The sequence below is a fragment of the Acomys minous genome (genome assembly GCF_964271855.1).
Source record: "Acomys minous genome assembly, chromosome: 8".
NCBI lineage: Eukaryota > Metazoa > Chordata > Mammalia > Rodentia > Muridae > Acomys > Acomys minous.
In genome coordinates, this window is record NC_140489.1 from 125,877,804 (window position 1) to 125,889,844 (window position 12,041).

At 41.5% G+C, this 12,041-nt stretch overlaps 1 protein-coding gene across 1 annotated transcript in view; it reads right to left on the reverse strand.

Annotated features, from left to right (window-relative positions):
- The window catches only part of LOC311602988 (reversion-inducing cysteine-rich protein with Kazal motifs-like), a 28,230-nt gene that overhangs the window by 15,078 nt on the left and 1,111 nt on the right, over nt 1-12,041 (reverse strand). The window contains exons 3-5 of the mRNA XM_084791740.1: nt 10,906-10,942; nt 9,487-9,573; nt 7,479-7,525 (exon numbers count right to left, since the gene is read on the reverse strand). Of these exons, the coding sequence (XP_084647866.1) occupies nt 7,479-7,525; nt 9,487-9,573; nt 10,906-10,942 (171 nt within the window). The remainder of the gene's footprint in view (nt 1-7,478; nt 7,526-9,486; nt 9,574-10,905; nt 10,943-12,041) is intronic.

Below are 12,041 nucleotides of genomic sequence, written 5' to 3' on the forward strand. Positions count from 1 at the left end.
ATCTGGTGGCCGGAGCAGGAAGTAAGCATTTCCACTCACTAATGTGGAGCCCTGTCTGTGACCAGAGCACCATTACCACAGCCATGGGACCCCCACATAACAGCTCTCCATCTTAAGACTTAAGAACAGATAAAAATGACAGTGGGACTGAGGTGAGGTGTAGCACATGGCAGTGTACTGAGGGTGACAGGATCCTAAGATCAAGATTTTCTCCTTAGGCTGGGGACGGGGTACCCCCCCCCCAGGTCCCCGTGTATCTCCTGCAGGTTTCTAGCCACATAGTTGCTCACTATGTTTTCAGTCTATGTGGATTTCTCTTCCCACGGACTAGACAGCTAACTTTAAGCAGACGGTGGCTCATCACTGAGAACGTTCCTATACCACTGGTGATCAGTTCTGTGTGCATCATCCGCCCAATAAACGTTAAGTAAATGAGTGCGAGGCAGACGTAAAGACACCTGCAGAGCTCTACTCCAGGGACTCAGAGCCCATGTTAACCAAGACACACTTATGAGACAAATAGATTTTTATTTTTCTTTAGGGGGAGGTTGAGACAGGGTCTTTCTCTCTATAACTCTGGCTGTCTGGGAACTCACCATGTAGATCAGGCTAGCCTCAAACTCACAGAGACCCGCCTGTCAATGCTTCCTGAGTCCTGGGATTAAAGGTGCGCTACCACACTTGGCAGTAGACGTAATAGCCAGTGACCTGTGGGAGATGATGAGAACGAGAGGAGGGTAGATAGTATCTGTTGACTTTAGGTTGCTTACATCTGGGAAGACTGTATTCAGCAACTCAGCAAGATGTAAAAAAGATGACAAGTGTTGGTGCGTGTGTGTGTGGTGTGTGTGTGTGTGTGTGTGTGAGAGAGAGAGACAGAGACAGAGACAGAGAGACAGAGAGACAGAGACAGAGACAGAGACAGAGAGACAGAGAGAGACAGAGACAGAGAGACAGGGAGGGAGAGAGAGAGATAATTTATGGGAGTAGGGAGAGAGAAGGAGAGTAGTGAATACCAGAAAAATCAATAATTAATTTGGTTAGTCAGGTATGGTGGTGCATGCCTTTAATGAATCTCTGTTAGTTTGAGGGTAGCCTGGTCTACATAGCAAATTACAGACCAGCCAGGGATACGCAGTTGAAACCTTGTCTCAGAAAGGAAGTTAGCAGAGAAAATTCTGGTTGCTTGCACTATCATTATTAGATAGGGTAAGTAAAGCTATGGGTCTGGGCTAGGGAAGTGGCTCAGTGGTAGAGCATGACACCCTGGGTTCAACTCCCAGGACCACAAAACCAAACAACAACCAAGTATGAAAAGATGAGACAAGACCACAGGCCCTTGGGGATACTCTTATTCAGCTAAGATATAAACTGGAAAGGAAATGAAGCAGCAACAAGGACACTAAGGAAGAGTTCCTCCCCTCTTAGGACAATAGTAAATGACTGAGCAGAGCAACCCTAGCATGCCTGACTCTCTTCGGCCTAACAGGTTTCGCTCTTTTTGGAGCTCATCAGCTGCAGGTAACAGATCTGATAAACATTCCTAAACGTTTCCATCACAGTGCTATTTACTAAGTCCCAACACTCTTGGCATCTCCTCAGCATTAATATATACTTTATATTTAGATCCTTAAGACTTTATTAAGGCACAGCGCCCCTTGATTTGTGTATGTTTAAGAACAAGCATATACGCACTAGGGACTGAGCCAAGGGTTGCTGACCCACATCTCCACGTTGTGTAATTTTGTTACAATAGCCAAAAGATGACTGAATGAGGGACAGCACAGCTGTCCATAACCTATGTTGTTACCTGCCACACCAGAACCACTGCAGCAGACTGCCACCACCCCACAGCTTAGGGCTCTCCAGCTGCAGTGAACACTGCTGATCCTACTCTTACTATTCCTGTTCCCTTAAGCCATTCCCCACCTACCTTCCATAATGCTTCTAACACACAGTAAATCCAGAACCAAGGCTAACTTAAGAAAAAGGAACCCAAACTTGGTACAAACGTATCTTCCAGCATACATTTTACTGTAACACTCACTTAGGATATGGCACAATCCCAGCAAGCATATACAAACACCCACTCAACACTGGCATCTGGGGAGAAAGGGCAGAGCCGAGCGCACGCTAAGCTACCACAGTGGTAAAGGTGGGAGGGGACTATATATACATATTTCCTTTCTATATATAAAACATCCCTGGGGACTCAGGAACTTACTTGGATGTAGTAAAGGAAATAGGAAAAAGACTTGATTATATGCTATTCCGAACTTTAAACCACACGAATAATAAAAAACTATAGCTTTACATATACCTGCACCTTGTCACACATAGTTATGTGTTGGCAGTGCTGCAGTCAGAGCTATGACTGGGAATCTCCTTTGGTTTTGTGGTCAAAGATGCCTTGGTGCCACCTTCATCTTAGCTCTCTCACAGAACCAGCAGCAAAACAATCTAGTTATATTAGCAATTATTTAATCCAAACCTTTTGTCTTAAACTTTTAAAATTATTTTATTACTTTATACATATGAGTGTTTTGCCTGCATATGTAACACATGCATGCCTAGTGACCCTAGAGATCACTTAGGTCAACAGAGTCAACAGAGGGTGTCACATCTGTGGGTTGTAATTACAGATGGCTGTAAAAAGTCCTGTGGGGGCTGGGAACCTAGGCACTTTGTAAAAGCAACAAGTGCTCTGCACCACTGAGCCAATTCTCCTGCTCCTTTTTATTTCATTTTTTAAAATAATTTAATTAGGGGGCTGGAGAGATGGCTCAGAGGTTAAGAGCACTGGCTGCTCTTCCAAACATCCTGAGTTCAATTCCCAGCAACTACATGGTGACTCCTAGCCATCTATAATGAGGTCTGGTTCCCTCTTCTGGCATGCAGGTATACATATAGGCAAAACACTGTGTACATAATAAATAAATAAATCTTAAAATATAATTTAATTATTTTTACTTTATGTGCATGGATATTGTGCCTGTATATATGTTTGTGTGAGGGTGTTAGATCCCCTGGAACTGAAGTTGCAGACAGTTGTGACTTGCCATGTGGGTGCTGGGAATTGAACCCAGGTCCTCTGGAAAAGCAGCCAGTGCAAGTTTGAGGCCAGCTTGTCTACACATTGAATTCTAGACTAGCCAGGGCTACATAGTGAGACCTTATCTCAAAAGACAAACTAAATGGCTGGAAAGATGGCTAGAGGTTAAGAGCACTGGCTGTTCTTCAAAAGGTCCTGAGTTCATTTCCCAGCAACCACATGGTGGCTCACAACCATCTATAGAGATCTAGTGCCCCCTGGCTGGCAGGCACAATACTGCATTAAAAACAAAACAAAAACAAAGCAAAACAAAAAATCTTTAAGAAACCACTGTTTCATTGTGTGCATGTAATATGTACATTGTGTGTGTGTGTGTGTGTGTGTGGTGTGTGTGTGTGTAGAGCAGTGCCTCTGTCTCCCATTTTGCTGCTACAGTACTGGACTTACAGACACTATGCTGGCATTATCTGTGCATACAGGTCAGGTCCTCATGTTTTCACAACATGCGCTTTACCCACAGAGCTGTCTCCTTAGCCCAAAGCATTTTTAGTTAACATACACAGTAATAGGTTTCACTGCTTCTCTCTCTCTCTCTCTCTCTCTCTCTCTCTCTCTCTCTCTCTCTCTCACACACACACACACACACACACACACACACACACACACACACATCATTATATTTTGTTCTTACTTGTCCCCCCCACGCTCACTCAATCCGACTTCCTCCTTTCCAATTACTAAATAAATAAATATATATATACACATATATTTACATACACATACACACATATATATTTTTTAATAGAGATAGGGTTTTTCTATGTAGTCCTGGATGGTTGTCCTTGCAACTCTTTTAGACCAGCCTGGCCTTGAACTCACAGAGATCCATCTACCAATGCCTTCCAAGCACTGGGACTAAAGGTGTGCACCACCATGCCCAGCCCCTTTTCAACTATCTTAATGATGCATTATTTTCTGAGATCTTTTTTTAATACAAAAGTCTAGGCTGATAGCTATTTTCTTTAAGAAGCATGTAAATATTGTCTTCTGTCTTTTTGTTTTTGTTGTTGTTACTGAGAAATCAGCCATTGGTCATCTGTGAAAGAAAGCTTTTAAAAAATTCTTATTACAAGTTTTTTTATTATGATGATATATGTTTATAGTATATAGATAGAATCTCTTGGACCCTGGGCTGGCTTGAACTCAGTATGCAGCTGAGTATGAACGTGAGTATGATCCTTCTACCTCTGCCTGGGACCACAGGAGAGGAACGCTACCCAGCTTCCACTAGGTTTTTATTTCTTCAATTAAAATGTTATTTTATGAAATTCTTTCTCAATTATACTTGCCCTGTGTAAACTTGGATTCTGTTTCTTAACCATATTAAATATTTTATGGTCTGCATGTGATAATTTCTATAGAAGAAGTGCCTTGAGGCCTAATTCTCATCACTGTTGTTCTTGCTGGTTCTTGTTTGATGACCTTATTTGCTAGTGAGTTTTGTGATTTTTCTTTTTTAAACTATGAGTTGCTTACTTTCCTTAGAATTCTGTGTGTGGGAGTTTTAAGTCTGGAATAAAAACCCCTTCCTTCAGAGAGAATCTGTGTTGTTTGTCTTAGGCATCTAAGAAAGGACTACCATCTTATAACTATTTTAGCTATATTCTCAGCTTCAGATTTTTCTAAACATCCATTTTATATGAGTGAGGCTTCAAGCTCAAGTATTAATACCAGTTTTCAAGAGAGTCATGAAAATTGAGAGAAGCAATGTATTCCGTTACAAAAGAAGGAAGACGAGCACTTTTGTTTTTCATCCCATATTGCAAGTGTAGCTCTTTTGGGACTAAATTTGTTGGTGAGAAAAAGAAGAGACCTCAGCTGGGTTTTCCATCTTCAATCGGTACCAAGTGCGTGAGACTATAAAGCTTTGAGAATAGACTCAGCGAATGTCTGTCAGTGCCCTCAAACTCCCAACAGTTTCCTGAAACTCCCAACATACTTGATTTACTTCCAATTTCCCTAAGTCCTCATGCATGCAGTATATATTTAAAATGATAATTTTAGATTTATTTATTATACTTCCCATGTATAAGTGTTTTTCCTGTATGCCTGTAGATGTACCACCTGCATGTCTTATGCCTGTGGAGGCCAGAGGAGGGCATCAGGGAGAGTTATGTGTGGTCATGTACCACCCTGTGGGTGCTGGGAATTGAATCAAGTGCCCTGAAAGAGCAGCAAGTGCTCTAAACTGCTGAGCCATCTCTTTAGCCCCAGTATAAATTTCATCCAACCTGACTTAATTAGATACAATCCTTTATTATTTGAAGTTATGTTGTAAACAGTTTAACTAAAATTTTGTCTTGTTTTGAGATAGCATTTCACTATGTATCTCTGTATGGCTTAGAATTCACATTCATGTCTCTGGCCCCAGAGTGCTGGGATTAAAGGTGTGTGCCTTTAGCCTTCAGCTAAGATTTGACTTAGGGCTGGCTCTGAAGTCTGCTTTTTCTAGTTAGATAAAACTGCCCTTGGTGTTCCATAACTGCTCTGTATATGCATTAGGAGCCAGGCCCTATCAAATCTGATGTAACAATGGGTCACAGAGAAGAACTAGCTCATCCTAGGTTGTTAGAATAAAACAGAATCTTAAGTGGCACTGCAATTTATAAACTTTACCCATTTAAGTAAATTTCCTAGGAAATCCTCTTAAAGGAACCAGGACTTGTTTTTATTAAAAGTCAACAAGCTCTTCTGAATATAATCACCCAGTCTTGGAATCTCTACTCAAACCACGTAAGACCTGTCCTGGGTAAATGCAACACCTGAAACCACAAACCTAAAGGAACGGCCATCCCAAGGCTAAGGAAAAGATATTTAAATACCTGGTTTGTAAGACTGCTCCGATGTGAACAGAGAATCAGCAACCTAGAACAGACTGTATTGTACTGAATTTACCCAATTCACGTTAGAACTGTTGACAGACAGTGCTATCTCTAGACTAGACTTTAGCTGTGCTTTGCTTTGGGTCTGCAATGCAGACTCACTTTCCTGAATTAAAGTGCTGTTGCTTTTCATTGTTTCTAAATACTATGTAAGAATTCACATTGAACTTTGAATTCTGTTGAATAATTTGAACTTTTAATACAAATTAAAGAACTTGCATGCCCGATAAATTTTGAAAAACAGTTGCTTAGTTAATTCTAGGCCAGATAAAGACAGGCAGGCTGGGAAGCAATCTCGGTTGTAGCACAGTGTTTGTCTCTCTTACCTTTCCTGTCTCGTCCTTCATCAACACACACTGCAGACATCCTAGGGCAATGCAGAAATCCAAACAAGAGAAGGAAGCACACTAAAGTAATGGAGGACAGGCTACAGGAGATGGACAGTATCAGACATCATGTGGAAGAAAAGAAGGAATTATCACAATTAGCCACTTTTGTTCAAGAGAAACCCAAACTGGTCATTTCAAAGGTAGAGGTCAGAAAAAATTTAAAAAGATCCTTCCCTTCTTTCTAGCTGGCTCGTTTCTGTCAGAACAGAGGGAGGCTGAAGCTAATTTGGAAAATTTGTCTTTGGAGACCAGATGTAACTTAACAGAACAAAGGGACAAAAGATAAATAAGATTCTCCAGTCTAAAAATGCTAACAAAGAGGTATAATTATAGACTTGAGAAAAGAAAACTACTCAGAACTGTAATACAGAAGCAGTCAGGAATTCCTGTTTCTCCCAGTACAGACTGTTAACAGGACCCTCACTGCTTAGACAGTAGTGTCACAATGACACTATGCATTACGTCTCCTAATCACATGGCTTTATACTTGGAAAGCAATACAAGTGTCACACTTCACGATGGGTTCTAGAAAATGGACACTCAAAGGAGGTCTGCATATTTGTACAAGGCAAAATATCTCTACTTCCACTCTCTTATCTTGATACTAGGGGCACAATGCTGGAAACCTGCCCTGGGAGAATAGGGCTTCAGATCTGCGCATTTCCCAAATGCAAGGTGTTGGAAGTGTGACGTGCTCACAGAAGCAGTTTCATTTTGTAGTTTACATTTCTTCTTGATACAGGCAGTTTGTGAAAAACGAACACCAAGGGGGGTCCACAGACAGGAAGGGGCAAAGAGGATACAGAACCATGAAAAACAATTTCAGAATCTCTGTATAAGTAGTGGCTTTGTTATGAAAACAGTATAGGTAAAATCTATGAACGAGAGATTTCTTGAAAATCAATACTTAATTTCAACAAACCTCAAAGTCAAAACACTTTAGAGAAAATAAATGATGTTTTTATCGGGGCTAAATTTTCTAAGTTAGAACACAATTTGTTTAAAAATGAATTAATTTTTTAAAATTTACGTGGTTTTTGTCAGTTCTGAGAACACTGGAATAATCTATCCAAATTTATTAAATAAGATACGTACCTCATATTCTTTTCTGCAAACTGTAGAAATATCATTCTTTGAAGATGCTTAAAAGCAAACAGAAATCTTCATTAATTCACTATGGATGCTGTTTCTTCTGAACAGGACAAAAAAACACAAATCAGTATATATTATTATATATAACTGTTGGTAAATATTCATTATTTCACCAAGGAAAACCTTATACTCCAGTATTTAGATGTTCCTAAAATCAGCAAATCTTCTGCAGTGCTTTAAAACAAACAGCGCCCCAGGACTCGCACCCTATGCCGAGCGTCAGCCTAACTGTTATGGTTCCAATCTCACATAACAACGTGGTTCTTTTGCTATTTTGGAAACTAGACGACTTTGAAGAAAATGTAAATCAGAGGCCTTTTAAAAGCCAAGTTCCACTCTAGTAAATTTTCTTGTGAAGTCCTGCCAGGGTACTTGCATTTTACTTTTTCTTTAACCCTTCATATTCAATATCGTATACCAACTAAAATTTCCCCAGAAAAGTGCCACGTATAATGGAGAGGCAGCTGAAGAGGAATATGGTACTCTGGCAGACAGTAACCACACTGCTCTTCTGTGACCCTCTCAACATGTGTGCAGAGAAGGCACTAAGCCCTCTATTGTCCAAAAGACTGATCTCAGAAAAACAGTGAAGTATGTGCTTCTGCGCAAAACAAATCTGCTGCCAAGTGGTTATTCTTCTACATGTCATGGGTCTCAGTTAGAGACATTGTTCCAGAGGCCAGGATCTCGTCCCTTGTTTCACTTCCTCCTATTCTGTCACCCAGTCCCCTGCAATTTATAACAAACTAGCTGATAAGAATGGGGGCCATGGGGGTGGGACAGGACAAGGAGATGAGTGAGCTGGCCGCTGCTTTACACCCCAGGATTAGCTCAAGTCCTATATAACTCAACTTTATCTCAACGTTTGGAGAACAGTAGCAACCTGGGTTGTGTGCTGCCCAAATGTTCAGGGCAGGCCACAGCCCAGGGTATGTGTAAAGGTGAAGGTGAGGCTGGGTGTGGTGGCTCACTCCTATAATCCCAGCACTCACGAGGCAGAGGCAGAAGAACTGTAAAATGGGACCGGCTTCATCTACATAGGAGTTACAGGCAGCCAGGGCTACACAAAGACCCTTTCACAAAAACACAAACATAAATTCAGCGACTGAGGTGAAGGTGACATTGGCATCTCACATATCCTAGAGAAAGTTCTCTAGAGCAAGCTTCAGGCTGTTTTCAGGTTAGTTTAAGCGACCACATGAACAGCTGGCTTCCCAGTTGGGCCGATAGCCACCACTTGGAACAGAGGCCCAGGAAGCCAATATTGCTAAGCGGAGGAGCCACTGAAAAAACATGCACTAAAGAACTCGGGGCCTGTTGATTGGAGCAGAGATGCACCTAATCAAAGAGAAGCCTGGCTTACAAGAGTCGCATGCACCTCAGAGCAGAGAAAGGATAGGAGCACACGCTCAGTAAAGCCACAGTGAAAAAGAGCAGGGAAGATGAACACAAAATAAACAAACCACATTGCTGCTGTCATCCAGGAAAACCCTGAATTTACATGACCATTTGGAGTGGCCGAACCACTCCATGTCCTGTGCAAAGGACGAAATGCCTTAATCCCAATATATTCTTCTCTGTGTGGCAAAAAGATGGAAGGAAGAAAACAGGGGCTGGAGAGCTGACTTAATGGCTAAGAACACTGGTGCTCTACGAGAGGACCCAGGCACCAGGTGCACATGTGGTACATAGACATAAATACAGGCAAAACACCCACACACACAAAATAAATAAAGAAACAAATAAACCTAAGAAAAGAAAGAAAAAGAGCCAGAGAAGGCTGAGGCCCTCACATGCAGCGGCAGCAATCAAGAAGCAAGCCTAATGCTGAATGCGCAGTTTCTGTGGTCATCTCTCCACTGCTATGAAGCAGACAGGTCTCAGAAACAAACCACACAGCTAAAACTCAAACTGCACTCCACGATGCCTAAAGCTTGATTGTCAGGTGTTACCTGCTTGCATGCCTGTTGACACTCCAAGCCAATAGCCAGTTCACAGCAGCCTAAGCCAACCCAGCCATCAGACTTCTTAAACACACCTGAAAGACAAAATGTTCAAAATTTTTGGTCATAAGTATCAATGAAGACAAATAATATAAAAAGAATGGATATTATTACATGTCACTATATGTCCATGAGAAAACTAGTTCCGACAGCAAGGCCTCAAACGATCATGAACTCCCCTGGCCCAGGGTCCAGAATTTAGGCTTTATTGCGATGGAAGTAGAAATCCCCTGAGGTATTCTTTCAGACAATGAGAAAGACAGATGTAATGCACTTAGACATTAATCATAAATTAATTATACTATTCTATCCTAAGAGTGTAGTAACAAAGACTTGAGCTAGGAATAGAAAAGACAGATACAAGATCTTGCAAAGGCTGTGTCACTGGATCTATGAAGAAAGAGCAATCAAAGGTAATTTGCAGCTTTTTGTCCTGGTATCTTTCTGCTAACGCTGCTTTTGTACTTCAGATGTAATCTGAACATAGAGATCTAGGCAGTGATGTCTACCAGTTACAAACAGCAAGCACCCTTCCTAGAGGTGACTAGTAACAACCTAGCTGGCCAGTGTGGGAGAGGAAGGGAGAGTTCTGCAGAGTAGAAAAAGTATAGAAGAGGAGGCAGATGAGAGTATAAGGTTACAGGCAGCATGAAATTACAGGGAGGTAGCAGCTGACAAGATCACTGGCAACAGGAACATCAAAGAGTAGGAAGACCCAAAGGTCCAGGGGTCAGGAGGTGCTGGGGATCTCTCAGAGACTGCTTTCAGGAGAATGGCAGAAGTGGAGGTAAGAGCTGCAGTTAGGGCTAAGTATGAGAGCTCACGTCTTTAATGCCAGCACCAGGGAGGCAGAGGAACTTGGGTCTCTATGAGTCTGAAGCAGGCCTGTTTGTTCTACCTGGAGAGTTCCAGGCCGGGCCAGCCAAAGTCACTACCATTAAAAAAAAAGTTATATAGGACTGACAGGATGAGATTAAACTATACATTTGGAAATGCAGGTGTTAAAGCCAAAGAGAGGAGAAAATTTCTGAATACTCAGGAGCTGGTGGGATGGCTCTGTATGTGAAAGTGCTTCCATGTACTCCTGACAATGTCTGAAACTCCGGTAAAAAGATGGATAAAGCAAGTAGTGCACACCACACTCCTGGCACGCCTACGGCAGGACAGGAGGCTGAAGCTCAAAGGCCAGTAAGCAGCAAAGCAGAAGCAGAAGACCCTCCTCAAAAGGCAGGAGGAGAGTATCAACTCCTGAAAAGTTGTACACACATGAGCATGTGAGCACATGTGCTCACACATATACTCATACAATGCAATAACAAATAAATCATATGATGCAGATTTTACATTCTTAAAATAAGTTTGCTTACCTGGCAAAGATGAATTCATGCAACTCCAAATTTCAACCTGAAATTGTAATTACCAAAATGTTTTTATGCAAATAACTAGCTTCTACACATGATAATTTCCACAGAAATTTTGCACAATTAATTGGGTTATGGCTGGGACCATATAGTCAATGTCCTAGGGCTAAATTCATATTTAAAAATAATAAAATCTGGGTAGGTGTGATACTTCAGTGGGTGCTGCCAATCCCTGGGCCCCGCGGACCTGCATGGTGGAAGGGAGAAGCAGCTGCACACACTGAGCTCTACTCTCAATGCACTAGCCATGGTGCACACACGTACACATGCATGCACACGCACAAAGTATAAGAAGCCATTTTAAGACGGGAATGAGAACTACTGCATATTGTTTTCTTGTTTTCCCACTTAAAAGTGCTAAGAATGAACCAGGTCACTCGGGTTATTTGTTGGTTACCTTTTCCAGGGTCTGGAGAGATGGCGCAGCAGTTCTAGAAGACCCAGGTTCAATTCCCAACACCCACATGGCAGCTCACAACTGTCTGTAACTCTAGCTCCAGGGGATATGCACATGCATGCAGGCAAACTACCCATACATAAAATAAAAGAAAGAGTTACCTTTCCAAGCACACAGAAAGTGTCTGCTGAGCAACTTAAAGGAAAGCAGTCAGAACTGTTTGACCATCATCGGCCTCGTCCCCTTTCCATATAACAGAGGCTACTCTATCTAAGGTTCCTCATGAACACTTGCTCGGGCTCTCTTGGCCTGGCCCCCACACACTCCAAACAATGAAAACAGCCCAGACTCTGGCGACACGTCAAACTTCCTGATTCAAACTTCAAGCAGCGTATCAATAATAGTGTGCCAGAAAATAGAGGTAGAAATAAACCACACACTCTCCCTTATCTCACATTCAATCTTCCAAATCCAAATAAATGTAAGATTTAGTTATTATAGTTTTCATAAAATTAGTCAAATCAATGATAAAATTCTAAATTCTAGATGAAATACTAGAGTGATATTTAAAGACAGAATACATTTATATTTAAGATTATTTGTATACCTAAGCCCTAAAATAGAAGATAAAAGGTGAAAGACACTAATCTATTTAGAAATGTGTAAGATTTTTTAACAGTTATGT